The sequence below is a fragment of the Heliconius melpomene genome, chromosome 20, assembly GCF_056956725.1.
Source record: "Heliconius melpomene rosina isolate 202511_hmr_F chromosome 20, ASM5695672v1, whole genome shotgun sequence".
NCBI lineage: Eukaryota > Metazoa > Arthropoda > Insecta > Lepidoptera > Nymphalidae > Heliconius > Heliconius melpomene.
Window position 1 is genome coordinate 38,468 of NC_140408.1, and position 26,322 is coordinate 64,789.

Consider the following 26,322-nt stretch of genomic DNA (forward strand, 5'->3'; position numbering starts at 1 on the left):
CATATTTTTATTCATAAAATATATATCTATGAACGGGCTACAGGCCAAAGAGTCTCTTTAATATTTATGAATATTTAATTCGTTATTTTTTCGTTTTGTAGTGAATGTTGCACTCAACTATCACACAAATATGCTTTTCGGAGATGTAAGCGACTAACTACTATATCAATGTAATGACAAACATAAATCTATCTGTCGATTAATATAAGAGTAACTTACTCTTATATTAATCGACCAATAAAATTGGTTTCTGGCATGACTGGCCAGAGCGTGGAACAGTGTCAGAAAGTGAGAGAGCGTGTCTAGTGTTCTTGCTTGTCGTGCAGCGGCAGGTCCTCGAGGTGCTGCGCGGAGGCGCGCGACGCAGGCGCGGGGCGCAGCACAGCGCGGTACAGCAGCGCCGCCAGTGCAGACCCCACCAGCGGACCCACCCAGTACACCTACAATGTATATAAATTTTAACTTTACAATATCCTTATACAATTATGTCTTGCCTACATATCTGTATTAGCTAGGCCCAGGCAGAAATTATAGTAGTACTCGTATATGCAAATTTTAGAGGCTACTTCCTACCTAAAGTTACTGATACTAATGAGTGATATTGTTAAGGGCTTTGTAGGTGCAGAAATGAGACGCCATAACCAAACTTATCCTCTACGTCCCGGACTACAAGACTACCCCGCACGTGTTACGCCGCAGATCCACCTCAGCAACTTCATTTCCGTGACGTGAAGCTCCTGAGTATGGTGGGATAGTGCTGGTAAGCATTCGCTGCCGTATAAAAGAACCGATCAGATGATGCTCTTGTATATCAGCCCCTTGAACTTTAGCGGTATTCTGCGATCGCAGATCACACCAGTGACCTCCCGCCATTTGGTCCAGGCAGCGCTGATCCTGCCATGGACATCGTGATCAATGCCTACAGGCTCGTGCATGACGGTTCCAAAGTACCTGAACTTTTCCGACTTAGCGTCTGGCTCAGGACCTATAAATATAGTGCTCGAGTCCGTGCTCCCGCAAGCCATGTACCTAGTCTTCGAAACATTTAGTTTAAGACCGGTTCTCAAGGGTGATATCGATCATGCGCTCGAAAAGCTTCATGGTGATTCATAACCTTAATACTTATATAACTACTAGAATATAGAACGCTGCCCCTTTCCTTTTAAATAGGGGTAATGACGCTAAGCCGCCACTGGTGTGGCAACTGGTGTTCCCAGTGTCCAAGATATGGTTAAGAAGGTCAGTAAGCATGAGCACACCAAGAGCGCCCTACGATTTCCACGCTTCGATCGGGATGTCGTCAGGTCCCATCGCTTTTCCGTTCTTCGTGCGTCGAGAATTACGAGTTTCGTCAAGGGTTATTGAGGCAATAACTCTGAGGTTAGGAGGTGGATCGTGAGGAAGACTACATGCTGTGTGTTCAGCAGCTCCTGGAACTAGCTTTTCCATCTCTCCTTCACAGAGGCATGACTACAGAGCAGCGTGCCCTGGGAATCTCTGATGCAAATGCAAAGAAATTTTGCGATATCTTGCGTCGCTTTATCCCGGACACGTGCCAGTTTCTATAAGAGCTTCTGCCCATCCTCAGTTTCAAGTTTATCGTGTAGTTGTCATAAACTCTCACCGCGGAGTGCGGTCTATGGCTACAGCCCCTTTGCTGGCATCTTCCTTTACTATGTACCTACTGCAGTTTGTCTTCAAGAGATTTGGATTGCTGCCACTTTTTAAAGGCAGCCTTCTTTTTACAGATCATCCCTCTGAACCAATATGTTTACGTGTCGATGACATGTCTTCCCTTAGAAATGCCAAGAACTCGCTTGCCCGCCGCAATAACTACCGATTGTGCTAGATCCCAAGGATCCTGAGCAGTGTCGGTGTCAGTTGACTTTTCACCTCTACCAAGAAGTCGGTCTGCATCGGTCCATTTAGCAACCACCACTTGATCCGAGGTCTAAGTTTCTCGGCTACGTAAAGTCTTGACAAGACAAGAAGACCATGTTGAACCAGGTCAGGTTTTCGTCTAAGACAAAATTTTGTGAAAAAGCTAGATTTCTTATCTTTTAATAATTAAAAATATACTAACCCAATGGTCGGAGCGGAAGGTCTGAAGCACCGCGGGCCCGAAGCTGCGCGCGGGGTTGACACTGGCGCCCGACATCACACCCTGTAATTCGAGAATATAACGTCAAGTCATTAACAGTTCAACGACTAACTAAACGACTTCTTATCTATGTAATTCCACAGTACAAGAGTAGTCTATCGGAGTTACAATTTCACATGTCACACTCGATTTTAATAAAGAACGGTGCTCACTCCGGCGTAGACGACGGCCGTGACGGTGAGGCCGATCTTGAGCGAGGCGCCGGGGTCGGGGCGGCCGGCGTCGTGCTTGCTCCAGGCGGCGCAGCACACCAGCACCAGCGCGGCCGTGAGCAGCGCCTCCACGGCGGCAGCAGCGGGCGGCGCCACGCTGCCGGACGCGCTGCCGCCCACGCAGGCCGCGCGCTCGGCAAAGGCAGCCGGCGCCAGAAGCATGAGCAGCCCGAAGCCCAGCGTGGCGCCCAGCAATTGCGCCAGCGCGTACGCCGCCGCTGCCGCCACCGGCAGGCGGCCCAGTACTAGCGCCGCCAGCGACACTGCTGGGTTCATGTGCGCGCCCGACGCCGCGCCGAACGCCTCGATGTTGGCCATCACCACCAGCCCGAAGGCCAGCGCGGGGTGCGTCAGCGGCGGCGCGCGGCCCTCTACTGGCAGCAGCGACGCCACGCCCAGCAGCACCAGCAGCGCCGTCGACACCAGCTCCGCTACCAGCGCGCGCCACCAGCGCCGCACCCATGCGGCCGCACCGCGGCGCTCAGTATCTGATACACAAGACACGACCGACGTAGTTAACGTAAAGTAAAAAGTACCTAAGTTCCGTACCTATTAACGAAAAATATATATATGATCACTTTGTAGTCCGTCCATCTGTCTGTCCGTCAGCCTACCTACTCATATCTACAGGCCCATGGTTTTATAAAAAAAATATTTCTATATTTACTTAAAAAAAGATATGACAAGTTTTCATTAAGTAGGTATATATTTTGAATTATACTTACGTTATCAATAAAGACACGTTGTTCTATCGTGTATCTCTTCATTTTACTATTTATGGATGCCAATACTTTACTACGGCCGTCGTGGCGCAGCGGCACAAGGTGTGACTGTAACGCGACGGTTGTGGGTTCGATCCCCACTCGAGGAAGTGAAATATTTATTTACGTTTATATTTCCATTACTTCGCGCTGGTGTCGAGGCAAAGCGCGGCGTTGAGATCTGCCACTTAACACGCAATGCCTCCAGAATTTGGCAGAAATTGGGGAAAGGAGTCTCTTAACACTAGGTTCGCTCTGCCTATCCTGCTGTGTGTGGGATACAGCGTGAAGTTGATTTAATTTAATACTCTACTACACAAATAGCAACAAAACTTGCGGTAATTTTGGTAGAACCTTTCTTTAACCAGTAATTAATCCATTGAGATTTGAGAAACCCACAATTTGAACTAAATTCTTTAGAAGGCTGGCTTCGGCATTTGTCATACATAATAATAAGTTATATTTTTAACCGACATATTTAAGAAAAGGAGGTTATCATTTCGACTGTATTTTTTTTTATGTTTGTTACCTCAGAACTTTTGACTGGGTCAACGGATTTTGATGATTTATATACTTGAAAGCTAGGACTTCCCGTGTGGTGTCGTTTTTTTTTGCCCATTTTTGACAATGGCATCGATGAGAAAATCACATAAGTTTTAAATATGCATTCGGTACGTATGTGCGACATGGCGACTAATAGCCGAATAACTCAATGTCGCGTCAACCGATTCTGATGATTATTTTTTAATTTGAAAGGATACACTTTAAGGATAATTTGTAATAGTTACAAGTAAAAACTTTTTAAATTTATGTCAGAAGTGAGATTTCTGATCGTTGCATTTCTTTTTAACCAATCTCAAAAAAGAGGATGTTCTCATTTTCAACCAACTTCAAAAAAGGGAGATTCCGAATTTACCCGAATACTTTTTATGTATGTTCTTGTCAATATACCAAAATGTAACTTTGCACAAAAATAATACCTAATTAAATGAAGTTTTACATAGAACAATCAAAACCACTCGTTCAAGAAGCATCATTTTAAGATCTACCCATCACTAAAAATCGTAAAATAAATTAATTTTTAACAAAAAGAAAAACCGACTTCTAACAACGAAATAAAAAGTGAAAAATAATTATATAAAGATTTTATAATTTTGAAGTCGGTGCAAAGTAAAACAAACAGGCTTAGTAATTTGATTTGAATAACTCAATGTCGCGTCAACCGATTCTGATGATTCTTTTTTTATTTGAAAGGATACACTTTAAGGATAATTTGTAATAGTTACAAGTAAAAACTTTTTAAATTTATGTCAGAAGTGAGATTTCTGATCGTTGCATTTCTTTTTAACCAATCTCAAAAAAGAGGATGTTCTCATTTTCAACCAACTTCAAAAAAGGGAGATTCCGAATTTACCCGAATACTTTTTATGTATGTTCTTGTCAATATACCAAAATGTAACTTTGCACAAAAATAATACCTAATTAAATGAAGTTTTACATAGAACAATCAAGACCACTCGTTCAAGAAGCATCATTTTAAGATCTACCCATCACTAAAAATCGTAAAATAAATTAATTTTTAACAAAAAGAAAAACCGACTTCTAACAACGAACAAAAAAGTGAAAAATAATTATATAAAGATTTTATAATTTTGAAGTCGGTGCAAAGTAAAACAAACAGGCTTAGTAATTAGATTTGACACCGACTTCAAAATTATAAAATCTTTATATAATTATTTTTCACTTTTTAGTTCGTTGTTAGAAATCGGTTTTTCTTTTTGTTAAAAATTAATTTATATTTGAAAGGATACACGTCAAGGATAGTTTGATGGAAGTTAGGTTCTGATTATGGGGTCCGGTTGAAATTGAAAAACTTTGTTTTTTTTGGTAAAATTTATACTTAATTGTACTGCAATAATTATAAGGAAAAACATTGTTTAAATTGGTGTCAGAAGTGAGAATCCTCATCGTTACATTTCTTTTTTAATCAACTTCAAAAAAAGAGGATGTTCTCATTTTTAACCGACTTCAAAAAATCCTCTCCCTTTTTTCCCAATTCACTCGAATATTTGTTATGTATGTTTTGTTAATGTGCCAAACTTACGTTTGCATAAAAATAATACCTAATTAAGATTAAAGTTTCTTAGATTAAAGTTACAACCTTACTACAATATCTAATTAGGTACTAAGCCTGTTTACTTGGCACCGACTTCAAAATTATAAAATCTTTGTAAAATTATTATTTACTTTATAGTTCGTTGTTTGAAGTCGGTTTTTCTTTTTGTTCAAAATGAATTTATTTTACAATTCAATTAACTATGAACCTAACCGAAGGAAGGGAGGCTCGAAGAGTAATTTGTTAATGATCATTAAGTAATCCAGCTTGTTTACGGTAAGAAATGCGAAATGGACGTTAATTAGGTAAACACAACATTGGGCACAGCTGATTAGCAGTTCATAGGAAATACCAAATCTATCGATATACCTACTTGTTGCTCGAACCATGGCTGATATACATTTGGGTAAGGATTTATAATATTCTTTGTAAAATAACTATTACAGTTATTTGTGATTGCATATTACAAAAAATACCCAAATCGAATCGAATAATCCAATATCGAAATCGAATCCAAAATAAATAATTGAGAATCTCCTCCTTGTTTTGAAAGTCAGTTTAAAATACAGAATAATTACAGACTAATACGGATTTATTATAAGTATAGTATAGTATGGATATGAAATTGCTTTATATTTGCATGCAAACTTATGCCTTCAGTTCATTCAAATGCCGAGAACTTTTTTTTTAAATGAACCGATTTTGATGAAACAAGATTTAGATGTTAAGTTGAGTTAAAACAAAGCAATGGTGAAATGGTGAGTAAATCGGTTCATTACTTTCGGAGACCAGCGTGGCCATACATACATGTCTGTACAGACAAGAAATTAAAAAAATATATTTTTGCTTCCTATTATTCTTTTTAAGTCTTCCTCTATCCATTTTAGTCAAAAATACGAAACGTACAAACAAAATATTTTTACTGTTTTATTATATATAGACAGATAGAGATTTAAAAAAAAAATAGGTTTTGTAAGAATTGGTACCTATATTTTATTACTTTTTGAATTTTAATTAAAGACAGTATAATTTACCTACTTAAGAGATCCTATTCCAACGGAAAAAATAAACAATCATTTAATGATGAGGCGGCGTTGAATTCCGCCATTCAACACGCAATGCCACCACAATTCGACGAAAAATGATGGACGGTGCGGCTTAACGTTCCCTCTGCCTACCTGGCGTACTACGTGCGGCGTGAAGGTGGAATAAATGTGTTAAGTATCTATAGCACAGAGTCGACTTTAAGCGTGTTTTACTTATATGAACTTTATACAAGTAGAAAGACGTCGCTTCTACTTGTTGTTGGAACGGTATTTAAATGTTGTAATATGCAAACGGCGTCGCACGGCTCGACTAGTAACGGACCGGTGTCCACAGTCTCCTAACATAATGTCTGTCACCGCGCGCGTAGGCGGCGGCCATTAGCTAACGAGTTAGAACGACCAAGGTAAATAACTACCATAAAGACAAAAAATACTATTAGAAAATCATTACTCTATTATTCCAAGCATTACTTATTCTAATATACAAAAACCATTTAAAATTATCTATTATACAAAACAATACGTAGTAATTCACTACTAATCCGATCTCGTCGGTTGAATTCTAAATAAAATGAGATAAATTACACACGCGGCGGTGGACGTCGTCGCGGCTCGTGAGTCGTCACGCGCGAATATAGGACTCTGATACGCATATTGTGAGCTTTTTAAGTTTATCGAAAACAGAAATAAAGAACTGTAATAGCAGTTAGCACTGAGACGGCAGCTCGTGGGCGGCGGCCGAGGGCGGAGGGCGGAGGGCGGAGGGCGGAGGGCTCAGGGCGGGCGTGTCGTGGTACTGACCGTTGGCGGGCATATCCGGCTGTTTGCCTCCACGTGCGAGTGCGAGCAAGGCGTGTCCAGACGTGCGGCGAGTGCGGGCGCCGCGCGGTTACTGAGCGGCAGCAGCAGCCAGCAGCGCCAGCCCACCACCGTCGACACTTGTTGAGAAGCACCGCACAGGCATGGTGCTCTGGTCTGCGCTATCACAGTATTTTCGTTAAACTCTAAACACAAGCTTACATATTGTAGGAAACATAAAAATACACGATAAAAATAAAATGAGCGAGCATAAAAACAACGTAGTTTTTAATTCTGTCAAATGTATATGTATTTTCAGAAGCTCGTAGATTACTTTTCTGTTCCGGAAAATGCAAATGTCCTCGTGTTTGAGTTGGGCACCTACATTGTGCATGTGCATGTGCACGCTTGTGAGCCACGCTTGTGAGCTCGACTCTACTTTTAGGTCATTTGTGTAAATACTGACGAGTATTTACTTCGTTAATTTAACTTCACATTCGCTATTGAGTTTCTCTTCCTTCTCGTATAGAAACGTGGGCCTCGGAGTCAGTTATCAATTCCACCTGCACCATAAATGAGTAGGTGCGCTATAATCTTGCCTTAATAGGTACTCCTATATAATATATATATATATAAAAGGACTTGTCCTCACTGACTGAGGTAAGACGCGCGCACAGTCGTAACCGCTAATAGTAGAAACGTGAAATTTGGACAGATGTTTACTTTTGTTATCTGGACATCCACTAAGAAGGGATTTTGAAAAATTTTTATTCTAAAGGGGTGCAATAAGGGTTAAAAGTTTGTATGGAAAAAAAATTAAATCGGCACCAATTTTTATAAAATTTGAAATTCAGGCTCTTAAAAGTATTTAATTGAACATGTGTTTCATGGTTTTCTAGAATTCACCCCCTAAAGGTGCAAATAAGGTGTTGAAAGTTTGTATGGAAAAATCTTTAAATCGCCACCGATTTTTATAAAATTTGAAATTTAGACTCTTAAAAATGTTTCATTGAACACATGTTTCATGGGTTATTAGAATTCACCCTTAAATACGCAAGCGAAGCTGCGCGCGTCCGCTAGTAGGTATATATAAATTTTAATTCAGTAAATTAGAATCAACGACGTAGAGACTTTAAGGCATTTTTACAAGTTTAGAAGACGAAGAGGTTATTAATTATTTGACATAAATAGTTATTTACCTCTAGTTAGGTACCTATAGGTAGGTACAAGCATACAACCCGGTAGAGCAGAGCGCGGACGACCGTTGGCTCTTCGTAATATGTTATTTCGTAATTACGAACTCAATTATGCATTTGCTTAAACATGACGTATATACAAGTGTTTTCTATTCGTATTCCCTACATTTGGCGCAGGCCGGCGCGGGGGTGCGCGGGAGGGCGCGGGGAGCTATCGAAATAATGTATCTGATATGTTGTTGTGTTGTGAATTTAGTTTTAGTGATAATTGTGTCAAAACCTTTGAACGTTATAGATTAGATGTCACTCGTCCGCGTCCACTCCGAGTCGGCCGAGCGTCGAGGAGCGCCTGGTAACTGCAGATTAAGGAGGACGAGACCGACTCACACTAAAAGCACTAGGGTGTCCAAAATGAAATTTCAATAGCTTTAAGTTTGTAAAATATTATAATGGCCGGGTATGCCAATTGCCGACCGGTAGTCAGATAAACTTGCTACAATCAAGTGCTTTCAACTTCATAATAATATCAATATCGCGCAAACTATACTCAGGGACTAATGGGATCATCTCGTACACTTTTCCCCTAATTAACTACGTAGCTCCAGCTGTCCTAACAGAACCTCTGCCCTAGTTAAAGGTTTAAGTCATGAAAGGTAACATTGTACAGAGGATAAGAATCCATAATTTGTTGTATAAAAAAAATGTTGTTGTTTAAAATTAAATGAGCAATCTAATAAGTGTCGAATTATTTATTGATGTAATAATAAAGTGACGCTTTTGACCTTTGAAATTATAAGAATCAAGGTCTCCCATTCGCTAGTGATTTCCTATTACCTACTCTACGCTATTATAATTATGTTTCCTTGTATCGATTTACGTACAATATTGATTGCATAGAAAAAACGGTTTCCAGTTCTAGTTGAGACAATCGTCATCGAAAATAACATTACTGACTCCAAAAATAATTAGGTATCACTTTGCATTTAACCAGACGATGCTTTTAAAATAATATAATTAAATAATCGAAACATCGTAGCGTAGATTTGTGTAGATTATAAAACGTAAAACGCCTTTTTCCTGTTTCCAAATATTAGGCTAATATAATATCGGCTGTCAGTGGTCCAGTGCACTTGCCACACAGCTCGTTTATGTATGTACCTAATATACATGAACAGGTCAAACAGTTGTTCGGAACACTCCTGTAGTAATTCGAGAATTGTGGTAGAGAACGCACAGCGAGGAGACGTCTCGACATAAAGCCATAGTGTCAAGACTTTCACAGATCAGTGGGTCCCCAATGATTCGACTGGCTAATCGTTGTATGTGATTAAATGGTTCAAGCCGATACTGGGGTGCACCAGCCAAGAGAAGAGAACTCTATATGAGGCCGAACCTGGGCCCTAGCCACTCGGTGTTTTGGCGTGAAGTACCGACTCGCTTTGTTGATGACCCCCAGTTTCTTCGAGGCCAACTTAGCCTTGCTTTCCAGATAAACACGATACTGACAGTCACTCGAACCATTAAGGTCCAATATGTTGACACTGGGCGCGGCTATAAGGGGAGTGTTTTGAAGACTGGCGAAAACTGGATTTTTTCAGTGGTTAAATTGAATCAAGTTCCTTTCACCCCATCAGGAGACATTCTCGAGGGATGCCGCGACAGAAGACACATTTATTTCGGCACTATTCAGCGTTTTCCCGAGAAAGATTAGCAGCCGGAGTAAACAGCGTCCACTGTGGTGTATGGGAGTGTGCTGAGCTATGCATGTTAGACGATTCTTACATTCATTGCTGTGCATCTGCATAGCAATGAATGCTAGAATCCTATCAATCTAATATAATCCTAATCATCTAATATGTCATTAATATGCGAAAAAACAGCGTAGAGTACAGCACGCTACCTTGGGGTACGCCAGCGTTCACGGACATATGTTTGGAGCAAAAACCGTCGACAGCGACCTTGATGCTGCGCATAGTGAGAAAGCTGGCCTACTCACTTGCTTAAATTTTCGGAAAGTCCATAGGATGGAAGTTTAAGGAGCAAGGAGCGCCCTATGCCACACTCGATCAAAGGCCTTCGCCATGTTCAAACTAACCACCAGGTCCTCTTCCTCGCTTTCAATAGCCGCAGCTTGGCGCGGCGGTGGGTTAGGCAAACCAGAAGATCACTAGTTGAACGACAATGGCAGAAGCCATATTGTCGGTCATTAATCAATCGGCCCTTAGAATCCCTTAGACCTCAATTACCAGCTTGCTTAAGACTACAGAGCAGATTTCACACAATAGTTAGGCATATTGTTTAAGATAACTGCACATTCTGTAGATATACTTAGTAGCTTCGTATAAACATATTATATATCTATATTATGTTTTGGTGTAAATTTTCCGCAAAATATTTATTATAAGTCCACGTAAGCATGATATGCAATAAATATTACAAACGAGATAAAATACACGTAATGCGTTCATAGTACTAAAACTGTGGGTATTATTAAGATCTTTACACAGGACTTTCTGTATATGCATAATAAAGAATAGTTCGTGCAAGAGGTGAGGACCACGAGCGAGGCCGTGTCTTTAGCCGCTATCCGCGAATAACAATTGTTGTACCGGTTACTAATTTATAGATATATCTGTATGTACAATTTGTTATACTCGCTAACAATATATAATTAGCTTAATTTATTCAAGGAATTGTTAATTATCTACATTATCATTGTTACTTTTATCTTTCATGTGAACTTTAAACTGCTGTACTGCTGCTGCCGTCAAAATGTTTATGACAAAGTATGTAAATACGATAAATATATAACGATTGTGGAGATTTCGATCGCACATAGACAGTGACAGTTTCATAATAACTTCACACTCTTGTGCTCGAGTGCAAGCTGCTGCATGCAGTACATAAGTTAATTACTGGTTTCTTCCTGCCTATCTCACATTAAAGAGAGACAAGATAAAATAAATAATCGCTTCTTCAAGTTTTAAATTAACTGAAATATATATAATGACGTTGGGAACAAATACAGCTCGATGTGTGCGCCAGTACACACATTATGTAGCGACATTATCGCGTGGCCTTAACCTTTCCGTCATTAACTGAATATTTTTGTATAACTTAATGTCGCCTTGTTTATATAATATTATATATATATAACTAGTGGACCCGGACGCGGCTACGCCTGCTTCAACTATAAGAATATTTATTAAATATATTCATGAAATTATTTTCAATTTTCATTAGAATTAGTAAGGAAATATAGGCCTAAATAATTAAAAAGAATAATAAGTAGATACATATTATTAGAAAAAATTATCTGAGTTATTGAAATGAACCAACAAAAGGATTAAAAGTAACTAAAAGAGGTATTTCTTAATATTAGGAAAAGTACCTAAAGTATTCCGTGCGTGCATACATAGATATCGACTCTACGAAATAATTAAACATTTCTCTCTATTAAATAGGATAATTTTAGCGGGCTATATCAAATAAAATAAGAAGAGAACCAAAGTGTAGTTTAAATTAATTATAAACAGCAAATAATTACATAAAAATTAACAATAGTTCGAAAATGTATGAAAATTTTTAAAACTGTCAACGTCATCTGCCCGTTCGCGTCGGTCATACTATGCCGCCCGTAGGCTAGGTCATTTGGAATCAGTGACATCTCCTCAATTATTTATTAGAATGTTATACAGTAAACTATAATTTCAATCTAGATAAAATGCCAAAAGTGACTATTATATTTATTTTCATAAGGATCAATATCAAAATGTCGCGGTAACGGTTGCGTAGCGACGCGACGGTTGTTATTAACATGGCAGAATAAATAGCATGTCAAATTAGAAAGTACTTTAAAATATATTAGTTTATATGTATAATGTAATGTTATATAGCCTATAGCACTTCTGAAGAATGCAGCTTTCATACAAAACAAAAACAATGTAAATCGGACCAGTAGATCCAGAGATCTTAGCGTTCAAACAAACAAACAAACAAACAAACTCTTCCGCTTTATTATATTACTAGTGGACCCGGACGCGGCTACGCCTGCTTCAACTATAAGAATATTTATTAAATATATTCATGAAATTATTTTCAGTTTTGAATAGAATTAGTAAGAAAATATAAGCTTAAATAATCAAAAAGAATAATAAGTAGAGACATATTATTAGAAAAAATTATCTGAGTTATTGAAATGAACCAACAAAAGGATTAAAAGTAACTAAAGGATAGGTATTCTTAATATTAGAAAAAGTACCTAAAGTTTTCCGTGCGTGCGTACATAGATATCGACTCTACGAAATAACTAAACATTTCTCTCTATTAAGTAGGATAATTTTAACGGGCAATATCAAATAACATAAGAAGAGAACCAAAGTGTAGCTTAAATTAATTATAAAAAGCAATTAATTACATAAACATTTACAATAGTTCGAAAATGTATGAAAATTTATAAAACCGTCAATGTCATCTGCTTGTTCGCGTCGATCACACTATGCCGCCCGTAGGCTAGGTCATTTGGAATCAGTGACATCTCCTTAATTATTTATTAGAATGCCATACAGTAAACTATAATTTCAATCTAGATAAAATGTTAAGAGTAAGGATGAATATCAAAATGTCGCGGTAACGGTTGCGTAGCGACGCGACGGTTGTTATTAAGATGGCAGAATAAATCGCATGTCAAATTAGAATGTACTTTAAAATATATTAGTTTATATGTGTAATGTAATGTTATATAGCCTATAGCACTTCTGAAGAATGCAGCTTTCATATAAAACAAAAACAATGAAAATCGGACCAGTAGATCCAGAGATCTTAGCGTTCAAACAAACAAACAAACAAACAAACAAACAAACTCTTCCGCTTTATTATATTAGTATAGATATTATAATATTTTATATTAGCACGTTACATAAGAAGTCCGCCTCCTCTCTCTGTGTATGAACGCCGCATTCTTCAGAAGTGCAAGTCTTAGTTAGCCTTAAATAACGAAATAACAATAATAAGGAAGGACATCAAATCGCTTTAAGCGCGTGCGCCGCACATAGTTAATTATATATCAGTAAATTATATGACAAACATATTTAATTTTATTACATCTAAAAAATACACCATATATATCAATAAGTATCAATAAGGCATTTTGTGACAAAAATAATTGAAAATTGTAAGGTGGTATTTCATCGATTTTCATTTCACCTGTATATTGAAAACATACGAACGAAAATTATTTCATCATCAAGGAAATTTAATGAAGATAATCTTCGGCTTTTACAACTTGTAATTAGGACGTATATTTTATACGAGATTATACGAGAAATAGTAAAATTAAAATAATTCAACACTTTATTTTCGGCCGTCAGTCTAGGCTCGACTACCGCGGGGTGGCGCCCCCCCCGCCCCTCTCTTGGCAATTGAATTGCACCATAATAAATGTATTATAAGTGGTATGCAGACGAAGCCGCCAGTGGGCTGCTAGTAAGCTATGAACACACACCATAGAGCTGACATTTGGTACAGGTTTAATGTCCACATGTCCTAAAGGTAAAACTATCAAATGTAGGAATCGGACACCTGGAGCACCATCATACCGAGCACCACAGGTGCTGGTGGTGTATAAGAACATAGAAGTCATTTGAACACTTTTAAAGGTGATGTGATGTTATCTTGTAACTTGAGTAATAATAGCTTACACACACGTGTTTAAAAACGTGATATAATTAATAAAAAAAATAGAATCACCATATTTGCGCAACTCATATGTTTAATTTCATATAAAACAACCACATTTATTATTTTTATTTTTTATAAATACTTATTTCTTATTATTTAAATAATTAATAATCCTTATATCCTCTAATTATAATATACATATATACATACTAAGATATAACATAAGTACATACTAAGCTGTTTTCGCTCTGGTACCAATGCAAAAGCGCAGCGTTGAGTTCCGCCACTTAACACGTAATGCCTCGAAAATTGGGCGGAAAGTGGGGAACGGAGTATTTTAACACCAGGTAAAGGTTCCCTTTGCCTTCCCTAGTATATGCGGGGTACAACGTGAGCTTGAAAATTATAAATAAATAGGTACTTCCGTATAGTGGATAGTTGCTTTGATTGTTCAAAATATTCTACTAAATGGTAATACCGTTTGTCTCAGTGTCTCGCTCTTGATATTATGAATATTACTTGCAAATGACTACGACTCTAATGGAAACAACGTTACGTATAGATCGCAATTATCATAAATTCGTTTTGTGACGGAGGACACCTGTTGTGGGAGTCGGTCGGTCAGCGCCGACACGACCAGCACGCGGTGACTGCCGTGTAAAAACAGGTTTATATTTACATTATTTAATATGCACGAAGTTTACGAATAAATAACTTATGAATGCTGTAGGTACATTTAATAATTTTGCGAATAAACAATGTAGCGGTGTTAAAATAAATAAATCCCCCCTAAACTATTAGCCTTCGCAATTTCCAATGACATATAAAAATTGAAGATCTGGAAGATCTGATGAACAACCATAAAAGTTCAGTTAAACTATAAATTGTCGCTTTAATCAATCAAAAATACTTTTTTGCACAAAGATAATTAAACATGATTGGTATTACAGATGAATATGGCGCGAGGGCGGCCTTACTCTTATAGACAACCTTTTATTCACATAAAACTAATAATAGGAAACCATAGTTGGCGGGTAACGGTGCACAAACATGTTTGTAACAAGGGTTGTTAAACATTTTTCCAATCTATACAGATATATGAAATCGAAAGGCCACTCACTCATTCACTTATCACGAAATCAAACCTTTTACAGATAATTGGATCCAAATCGATTGAAACGGCTCTAAGTGAAACGCGAACAAGTGGCTCCAAATTATACTGAGGTCCATAGTGCATAGTGCATAGTGCATAGTGCAGAATAAAGATGAGAGAACACTACTCCATGTGAGGCCGATCTTGGGTTCTTTACGATGCGTGTTAGATTTTCACAATTTTGTAAACTGTACTGAAGTTTTTTGCTAAATAAATAAATAATAAAATATATATATTTATTAATTGTTATATATTTTTTTGCTGATGCTATTTGATGCTGTAACGTTAACTGATGACAAGAGTTATTGCAATTACACTTATTTGTATGTGTTGTTAGCAAGTTCAGTTAAGAGTAGAATACTTCTACTAGCATTTATGAATTAAAACAATATTGTTATTGTAAAATATTTATTAATAAGTCTAAAATAGTTCTTATTTTAGACTTTTGCAATGATCTAATAATATTTATTGTTATTGCAAGACTTTATTGTTAACCACATTGATGAATATTTGCATTACAATATAATATAGCTCGTAAGTAACAACCAATTAGAAAATATACCAATTAGAAATAATAAGTGAAAGTAGTAGACTTTAAAATTAATATTTTTAAATTTTTTATTTATAATACACGAAACGGTAGCCGCCATATGACGTCATAGAATGGTGTAAACGAAGTGTCAATTGATTTACGCCAACTTTGCATAACTTTGCATTTAAAAAATACTTAATAATTTATAAAAATGTTAAATTTATATATCTAGTAATAGTATATTAGTTAAGCCCTTAAAGTCCTCTTTGATTTTCCCGCCATAGCGTACGTCCGCTGCAGCTGCTGGGAGGCGTGCGGGGAGGCGGTCGGGGTGGTGGAGGCGGCGGAGAGCGCGGGCGCGGGAGGGGGTGCACGCCACACGCCCGTGTACACGGCGGTAGCAGCGCTCGCGCCGCACAGCGGACCCACCCAGTACACCTGCAATAAGTAACAGAGACGTCACCGGGTGAGGAGCTCCACCTGTCCTACTTACTATTTTAATAAATATATTTTACCGCAATAAGTACTTCTGATGCATTAGGTTTGGTCACAACAAGCGAGTAGCTAGTTCCAGCTTACACAATTTATACCTATGTTTATATTTTTTTACTATATACAGATGAAAGCGTTAGCGCTCCTTATACGGGAACAGCCTATAGGGTAAAATATTTCAAACCCATACCTAAAAAAATAATCACGATTCAACAGTTTAGACGTAGGATTATTACGTGTGATGCAGTTACGAATAGATACCAACCAACCCACTACTACAAAAATACTGCATTTAAAGTGGTGATGACAATAACACTGTATATTGTTAACTTGCTGTATTTCCCGATGATAATAATAATCTGTAGTATGCTATAGCCTATAGCTGGCACGCTAGCTGCTACGGCGACACTGATCTGTGGTAGGCCGCCATGTTGTTAAGAAATGTGTAAAACCGTACAATACAATACAATATGTTAGTTTCTTCAGATAAGGAGAAGTAGAAGGTTTAAACAACACGGAATAGAGAAGAAGTGTATGAGAGTATTCCTGCGAAGGCGGATAGGGGGTCCCTATCTTGAGCTTATCTCGAAATTCAGAAATATGATCATATTTATGTACCAAATATGAACGTAATGAAAAGGTTTTGAAGTAAACAGACAGGTAAATATTTAAAAAATTATAGATTCATGTTCAATTAGCTAATTTTAAACTTGATGGTTAAAAGTAGTAAAGAAGAATTTTATGAAATAAATATAAAAACAACAGTTAGCCAACTCGGCTCGCTTTCTCTGTGGACGTAATACTCGTATAGTTAGAGTATAATATTACCCAGAGAGCTTCAAAGTCGCCGCTGAGCAGGGCGGGCGCGAAGCTGCGCATCGGGTTCATGCTGGCGCCCGTCAGCTCCCCCTGCAACCGGACGGACAGAAGACATTACTCACACTTAAATTAAACTTTAACAGAAATAGTTGGTTATTATAGTTACTGTTATACACTTCATAAATCATAATTTAAATCTTTTCGTATTGTATTAGAAAATTTTTAATTATTTCATATCTGTATAATTCCCTATTCTAAGGGAATTACAGGGTAAAAAGTATATGTTGCTCCAAAACCTCACAGTGTATTGCGCAGTGAAAGTCTTATAAAAATCGGTTTATCTTTTCCAGAGATTCCGGACAAAAAAAATCGGAGATGCACGAGTCGTGCTCTCCCACCGCCAGCCATACCTTTTTTTAAGCAAATGTAGAAATACGTTTTTTTTTTCAGAAAATCATGGGACCGTAGATGTTTTTAAATACAAGCTTAGCTTAGTCAGAGCCCTTTCATCTGATGCCTCACTTCACTTAAACTAGCAGCTTTAATACCAAATTCACCTTTTAAGAATATATATTTTAGGATTTGTGGAAATATATATTCAGATTGTTTCCTGAACTAGTACTACCTGTAGATGCTTATGCCAAATTATATAGTTCTAGATCAACCGGAAGTACACTATTGTTTTCACTTCCCTTATAGTGTCGAAATACGCGTTTCTTGCGCCGTGTATTATTTTTAAGTAAATGTAGAAAAACAAATATTTTCAGAAAATCATCGGGCCGTAGATCCAATGGAATGGAATTTCAACTCTATCTTCAAGCATTCTTGAGATAAGTGCTCTTGACAGACAGACAGACCTCTGGGATCCATTTAGATAGCAATATCCTTCAGATACACTGACGAAGCAAACAGTTAATGGCCTTTTACAGATCTAAAAACGCCAAATGCAGAGCTCTCCTTTTTTTCTCTGTATGTTTCCTTCCAAGTTTGAAAGGCAAAATTAGCGTTCATAGTATCTAAGGTATCCATCTTGGCTGAAATCTATATTGAGATTCAGAGATAGTACACTCTCCGCGGAGGTTGAGGTCAACCATGCGCTCGAAGAGCTTTATAATATGACTCGAGCTTAATGCCCCTACAACTATCACAATTTTGAATACTGCTCCTTCCCTTGTAAAATTTTGTCGCGTCTGGTGCGGCATCTTTCCAGTGCTCATGGTAGGGCATTTTTTACCCAATAAGCATGACTATAATAAGAGAACCCAACAATTACCAGGCTTGGAAATCACGATCGAAATATCGTTAGGTCCCAGCGCTTTTCCGTTCTTCAAAAAAAAAATTCAAAATATTCTTTATTCAAATAAACTTATAATAAGCACTTTTGAATCGTCGAATGAACATATGAACAAAAAGCTACCACCGGTTCGGAAGGCAGTTCTGCTGAGAAGAGCCGGCAAGAAACTCAACAGTTGCTCTTTTCAAAATCAATGGTACAATCACAATCTGTTACATTAGTTGGCAGCTATCCTGCATTACATTCAATAGACATTAATTCCATACATGTTTGTCCTCTAAGTATTCTTGAACAGTGTAATAAGCTTTACTCGTCAGAATTTTTTTTACTGATATTTTAAATTTTGGAAGTGGCAAATCTAGAATACACTGCGGAATTTTATTATATACACGTATGCTCAGACCCATAAAAGATTTATTAACTTTTTGGAGGCGAAAACATAGAGTAACAATCTTATCTTTATTTCTCGTTCCTATCGTATGATTGTCACTATGTTTACTATGACAATGTATATTTTGTCGGACAAAGAGAATATTATAGTATATAAATTGGGAAGCAACTGTAAGAATACCTGCATCTTTGAAAACATCTCGCAGACAATCTCGCGCTCTTAGTTTATAAATATATCTCACGGCTCTTTTTTGGAGAATAAATATTGAATTTATGTCCGAAGCACTGCCCCATAGCAGCATTCCATAAGATAAAATACTATGGAAATAGCTATAGTAGACTAGTCGGGCAGTGTCAACGTCCGTCATTTGTCTTACTTTTTTAATTGCGAACGCGGCAGAGCTGAGTTTATCCGCAAGTGCTTCTAGATGAGCGTTCCACTGGAGTTTGGAATCTATAGTTACACCTAAGAAAATAGCTGATTCCGACAAATTGAGAGTTTCTCCTTTAATTAGTAGACTAAAATTATGTTTTTTAACATTTTGTAAAGCAAACTCAATACATTTAGTTTTTTTAGCATTTAACATTAGATTATTAACATCAAACCAACGGAGAATATGCGATAATGCGCTATTCACATCGTCATAGTTTATTTTATTTCTGTCAACCTTAAATATTAAAGAGGTATCATCCGCGAAAAGTACAATATCACATAGGTTCTTCACATAAAAAGGTAGATCGTTAATATAAAGAAGAAATAAAAGAGGACCAGATGGAGGAGGGATGGATCCTTGTGGAACGCCCATCTTTAGAGGAGATCCAGATGATTTTACATTATTTATACTAACCTTCTGGATTCTTTGGTTTATATATGAGGCAATAAGCTCAAGGGCAGTATCCTGTATACCATAATGTTTTAGTTTCAACAACAGAGTTACATGGTCTACGCAATCAAAGGCTTTGGATAAGTCACAAAACACTCCAATTGCATTTTGTGACCTCTCCCATGCGTCATAAATGTGCTTTAGGAGTGCGGCACCCACATCCGTAGTGGACTTGCCTTTAGTGAAACCATATTGCTCACTATGGAAACAATTGTTAATATTTAAGAAAACTGTGAGCTGGTTGAACATTATTTTTTCAAATACTTTACTTAAGGATGGCAAAACAGAAATCGGTCTGTAATTTCCAGGCTCAGATCTATCTCCACTTTTGTAAAGCGGCACTATTTTGCTATATTTCATTAAATCAGGAAAAGTACCGGATTCTACACAATTGTTAAAAATTAAAGCAAGGTAAGGAGCAATATTAGGTATAATTGAATTAAAAACTTTAACAGACATGCCCCATAAGTCACCAGTTTTCTTTAAATTAAGGCTTTTAAAAGTTTTGACAATTTCATCTGGTGACACATTTTTAAACACAAAATTTTGTCTACAACTATTTACATGGGTTTTTAGTATTGATTCTGCTTCCGAAGGAGATGATGGCAGTGAACGTGTTACTTCAGTTGATATATCAGAAAAAAATTTTTGAAAAGTATTTGCCACTTCTAAATCTGAATTTAAGATTATATTATTAACTTTTAATTTAATAGGTTCACTGACAGCTCTAGATCTTCCAGTTACAGTAGTAATAGCATCCCATGTAGCTTTAATTTTATTATTAGAGTTCAAAATTTTTGCTCTTATATGCATAGACTTAGCCTGGACACATACCTTTTTAAATATTTTTGAATAATTTCTAACTTTTAACAAGAACTCCGGATCTTGTCTCCATTGCCTCATATTATATAATTCATATAGTTTGTTTCTGCTTCGGTATATACCAACAGTTGCCCAGTCGCTAAAAGTTAACTTCGAGTTTTTATATATTTGTTTAACTTTAAATGTCATGTAACTTCATGTGTCGAAGTCAATAACGAGTTTTGTCAAGGGTATTGGTGCAATAAGTCCGCAGTTGGGCGATGCGTCGTGACTCGTGAGGAAGACATATGTCCGGTGCTGAGTGTTGAGCAGCTCTTGGAAATAGCTTCTTCATCTCTCCTTCACAAAGGCATGACTACAGAGCAGCTTGTCCTGGTAATCTCTGACTAGCTACAGCTCTTTTATTGGCACGTTTCCCTACTATGTACTGCGGTCTATCTTCAGGACAGTGGCTTTGCTGAAATTCCTTAAATGTAGTCTTCATGCCGACTAAGCTCGATCCCAAACATCCTGAGCAGTCTTAAGGCTAGTGAAAACATTTAGACTTTTCACCTATGCCAAGGAAGGTATTCGGTCTACATCGGTCCATTCAGCAACCACCATTTTACCTGAGACCTACATTTATCGGCGACTTTCTTCTTCAGAATGACGTTAAAGTCTATAACAAGAAGATGATGTTGGGCCGTCAGGCTTTCAGACTCAGAAATACACATGACGGTACTATTCTTTCGATATAAACACAACAATTAGGAACGGCGGTTGAAAAGCCAATGCATAATGAAAGTATGTTTTATCCATATCTGTTGAAGTACTTTTAGTTTAAGCTAGATAAGTTTTATTTAAGCAACAGTAGTAATTCAATGAATTGCTATTTCTCTCATACAGGTGTTTTATATTGACATGTGTGTCATATGTGTACCGACGGCAACTGTTATATTAATTCAAATGTAATATACCTATAGTCGTAGGCACGCTGTAGTCGAGGGACTGCTGTTTGTTTGTTTGTATAATAAAAATAGAAATGGCTTGAGCTTTGTCTTCCTAAGATCATTTGTTACCTGTATTATTAAACTGTTCTATCATGCTTAGAAATTTTATTATTTAGTAAATAATAAATTACTATTTCACTGAAAATACCCATATAACGTTACTCTACAAATAAGAAGAGGCTTACTAATTACTAATTTTGTCAAATGTCGAAAATATCAAATAACCGGGATCCCAGATTTTTTCTTAAAATCCCGTTTTTGCTTGAATGGTCCGATATTGCGACCCCTAGTGTACAGACAGACATACAGACCGACATTTTTTTATATCGAGATGACCGACATTATATTTATTAAATATATATTTTTTTTTTAGATTCATGCTTTAAAGGCCAGTCGTGGTGCAGGGACAGAAGGTGTGACTGTCAAACCGACTGGTTGTGGGTTCGATCCCCACTCGAGGAGATGAAATATTTATTTAAATTTATATATTTCCATTTCTTCCCTCTGGTGGAGGCAAAGCGTGACACCAGAAACGTCACCTGTTGGGTGGCAGAACTCAAAACTTTAGTTCGGCCACTCAACACGCAATGCCCCCAGAATGCGGCCGAAAATGGGAACGGAGTGTCTACATTACACTAGTTTCCCTCTGCCTACTGGAGCTGATGTTATAATAGTTAAACACATTTTATTATTTTTTATTATAGTACCTACCTATTGGTTTATATTTGTAACATATTTTAAATTTTCATTAGGTACCTAAGTAGGTATATATTATATTTGTCGGAGACTAAGATGATTGGGACCGGAGCTTGTTCCGATCCCACTTCTGATTAATTAGACGTGGGTATTCGGGCGTGGTAATTATAAGAAATGTTATCTTACTCTTGACGTGAAGCTTGGAGCAGTGCCGTGGACTTGTGACCACAATTGTAGGCTTAAGGGTCCCTTTACAGTACTAACACTCGCCTTTCACTGCTCCAGCCCAGTATAATTGCAAATAGGTCTTAACCACATTTGTAATTGAAGTAGTCGAGGTTGGCCAGCGGTGGAGCACGAGTAGTGCACCGAGCCGTGGTAGAGCCTCGACTGAGCGTACGTCCGTGCGGTTGGTTTTATGTGACTGTCATCGATCGGTGTCACGTCAGAGTGACAGGCAACGCCATCTGGTTTTGACAACTGGCAACTTAAATAATTCGCTTCCCTGATATATTATTTGAACGAACGAATGACTGAATGAATCATTCAATTGGTCATTTCATGAAATGCTACTATTTTATAATATGCTTGAAGATTTCATGAAATTGGCAATTTTACGATATGGCCGCGACATACTAGTATACCTATCTAGATGTTCTTGAATAATATAACAAAAAACGAGATTATCATGACGATAACACACAGTATACTTACAGCGACAAGAGACAATGCGACGACAGTGAACCCGATGCGCAGCGGCCACGAGTCCCTCAGGTGGTGGTTGCGCACGTCCCACGCCGACAGGTTGGCGAGCACCAGGCAGCCGGCCAGCAGCGCCTCCACGGCCAGCGCCTGGCACTGCGACAGCGAGGCGGCCGGCCGCGTCACGCAGCGCGCCGCCGCGCCCTGTGCCAGTAGCGCCAGCAGCGCCGCGCCCGCCAGCCCGCCGCCCAGCTGCGCCGCACACAGCGCGCCCGCCCGCACCGCGCCCACGCGCCCCGCTAGCGCCGCCGCCAGCGTCACCGCCGGGTTCATGTGCGCGCCCGACACGTGGTCGAAGCACTGCACCAGCGTCGCCACCACCAGCCCGCCCGCCAGCGCGCGCGCCCCGCCGTCGCGCTCGCCGCCCGCGCCCGTCACGCATCCCGGAAGGCACGTCAGAGCCACCAGCAGCGCCGACGCTGCGGCCTCGGCGGCGGCCACGCGCCACAGCGGGCCCAGCGCGGGCGGTGCGGGGAGCGCGCGCGGCGGCGCCGGACGCCGCTTGTCGCCGCCGAGGGGCCGCACCTCGACGTCGCCTGCGGGCGGCGCTCCACACGTGTCATACGTGTTATCACAATGTCTACATATGCCGTGCGTTTTCCGTCTCCCAAAAAGGCATGGATAATTGTTTTCGTAAACAAGCGAGCTACCGCACGGTTGTTTTATTTTTAAATATTAAAAGAGCGTAAAAGATAAAAACTGATTTCCGTACTTAAAAGTAGTTGCTGAGACTTAAAGATATTACATGAGATTTGAAGACTGTTTACTCTAACGAGAGTGATAACACACTTAGGACATGGATGTATTAAGTGTATTGCATAGAATATGCAATATTTGCTAATGAATAGTGAATATGTAGTATATATAATGACACCATCATGGTGTACTTGGATGGTGTTTAATAATACACGCAGATTGTATATTGGAACCGAATTTGGAAAAATATACAGATAAACGAACAGGTGCGAGTCGGACTCGCCCGCCGAAGGTTCCGTACCACTTTCAGGATTACAGGTCACCCACAAGAAACTTATAAAAGTTGAAAAATTTAAATTTGCGACCGTATGCTATATATTTTATATAAAACTAGCGGCCCGCTCGCGGTTTCACCCGCGTGAACTATGTTATTACTAATTTCTGTCTCCATGACTACGTCCTAGTGACGTCTATGCAAAATTTGAGACTCCTAGCATTTGTAGTAACGAAGTTTCATACAAACTTTCGACCCCAAAAACGACCCCTTAGAAATCGAATTTTGCAAATTCCCGTCTTAGTGAGCACCTACGTCCTATAAGTGACTCCTATGCAAAATTTGAGATTCCTAGCACTTGTAGTTTCTGAGATTTCGTGATGAGTGAGTGACCTTTCGATTTTATATATATAGATGAACTACAGATATAAGTTTATAACGATTTTTTAATGTAGATATATTTAGCTAAAATAAATCAGCTTCGCGCTGTATTCCACACACAACAGGGAGACACTCCGTTCTCCACTTTCCGCTGAATTATGAAGGCATTGCCTGTTGAGCGGTGGAACTCACCGCCACGCTTTGCCTCGACGCCAGAGGGTAGAAATGAAAATATACATTTTAATATATATTTCATTTCTTCTAGTGGGGATCAAGTTAACAACCAGTCGATTTTGCAACCACACTTTGTGATCCTGCGCCACGACTGGCATCTATATATTTACCTATTGTTACTTTTTGCATTTTTTTCTTTAATTGTAATGTAAGTTCCCAAATCTTGCTAAATTTCATAACTGAGGTAACATAACTCAGCTAACATAAGGTAAATAAATCCCGTGGACCTCCATGGGATTTATTTACCTTATGTTTTAATTATGCGGCGAATTTCATATAAAATGTACCAAAATACGATGCTGAAATGCTTTATCTTTTGGACAACACAATATCGTCATTTCAGTAATTTTTAGGCACTTGAATAACACTTACATATTACAATACATTCATGGTTTAATCAAAAACATTGGACTTGAAAATATAATATTTGAATAAATAACTAATTTGGACAGACAATTAAAATAGGGCTCACAATTTAAGGTAATTTATTTCTTGGTTTAATCGATTCATATTCAATGGATAAATCTCCATAGAAATTTGTGTAAGCACCTACACACACTGCTAACGATTCTGAAATATGTTCCACTAACGATGTCTTAGCTAACTAATATATAATTAAACTATACTAGTTTGGTAGGTACACTCGCGGGAATATTTGATTTGATAGATTTCAGTGCAGTTTCCATATGTTCATCTTGCTAGACCCTTTTATTAGACTCTATGTACTTAATGCAGATTTGCTCTTACAATAAATAAAAAACAAATGAAACTTACGTTCCGTAATAACTGAGTGTGGTTCTTCTGAGAACACCATGACGTCGACGCGGAGCGCTGGAGCCACAAGATTGAATGGATTAATACTTTTTCTTGATTTGTCTTCTTTCACCGACAACGTGGCTTAATAATGCTTTTCGACTCTCATTTTTAGAATTGTTTTTGGTCACATTCAATGGTATCTGTTTAAAGCCTGTTAACAGGAGAGTGGGTGCGAGCGATGTGTTCGGCCGGTAGCGAAGGTGTCGCTATATATATAAGGTGTAATCACTATCGTGTAAATTACAACTTGATTATATTTGTTCAGGCACGGGCGCACGGGGCGCGCGGGGCGGCGCGGCGAGGCGAGGGCGCTTATCTAGCTCCGTGCAGAACGTAAGGTCTAATATTTGTCGAGTCTATTGTCTACTTCAACGCGCGACGGCACTCACTTGTTTGCTAATTTTCAAAGCAACTCTTATATGGTTCGCTCTGTCCGAACAAAACAATGAATCATGCCGATGTGTTTAAAACATCCGTGATGATGCATATAAAATCATTTTTAGCGTTCTGTACCTCAAAAAACCCTTATAGGATCACTTTGTTCCGTCGATCAAGACGCGTGGGGATATCAAGCTGAAATTAATATCAAGTGTGTAGGCTTGGGTGTTGGAAGGGGAGGGGCCGGGTGAGCCGTGCCCATCCCACAGTGGTCGGGTGCCCACCCCAGAATTTACAATAGAATTTTTATTGATAAAAAATTAAGATTGACGAAAAATCTCCGATAGAATACTTTCCTTTCATTCACGTTGGTCGTGGCAAGCGAAATATACATACATACATAACTTCACGCTTTATCCCTACCGGGAAAAGAACGGAGCGCCAAACTCTACGGTCTATGCATACCTCTTTCGCCTCGTCCACTGTCATCAACCTCTTCTTATAGGCCCTCCGGGGGGTCCTCATGCTTTTTACGTGACCTTCCTCCAGTATCTTTGATACTGTGTTTTCGATGGTCAACCATCATAAATCTACGATGTAATCTAACATACGATGGCATTCCTTTATTATTATATCGTTATTTAAGATTAACTAAGAGTTAAACCGTAATGTTATATTATAACCTATAGTAGTTCCATCGTCAAAACAAACTCTTCCGCTTTATTTTACCTATGTACCAGT

The 26,322-nt window shown here is 38.5% G+C and overlaps 1 protein-coding gene across 1 annotated transcript; it reads right to left on the bottom strand.

Moving 5' to 3' along the window:
* Positions 1–162: 162 nt before the first annotated feature.
* Positions 163–12,290, bottom strand: LOC146527412 (lens fiber major intrinsic protein-like). Its single transcript, XM_085205425.1, has 4 exons — positions 7,098–12,290; positions 2,314–2,861; positions 2,084–2,164; positions 163–440 (listed from the first exon to the last, which is right to left on the bottom strand). Exons 1-4 carry the CDS (start codon positions 7,108–7,110, stop codon positions 303–305), a joined length of 780 nt encoding a protein of 259 aa, XP_085061551.1. The 5' UTR covers positions 7,111–12,290; the 3' UTR covers positions 163–302.
* Positions 12,291–26,322: the final 14,032 nt, after the last annotated feature.

Bases quoted from the DNA above. Each gene is read 5' to 3' on its own strand.
- LOC146527412 (XM_085205425.1), bottom strand. The intron at 2,165-2,313 runs GTGAGCACCGTT...CTCGAATTACAG, and splicing joins CGGCCGTCGTCTACGCCGGA to GGTGTGATGTCGGGCGCCAG. The intron at 441-2,083 runs GTTAGTATATTT...TATACATTGTAG, and splicing joins CCTTCCGCTCCGACCATTGG to GTGTACTGGGTGGGTCCGCT.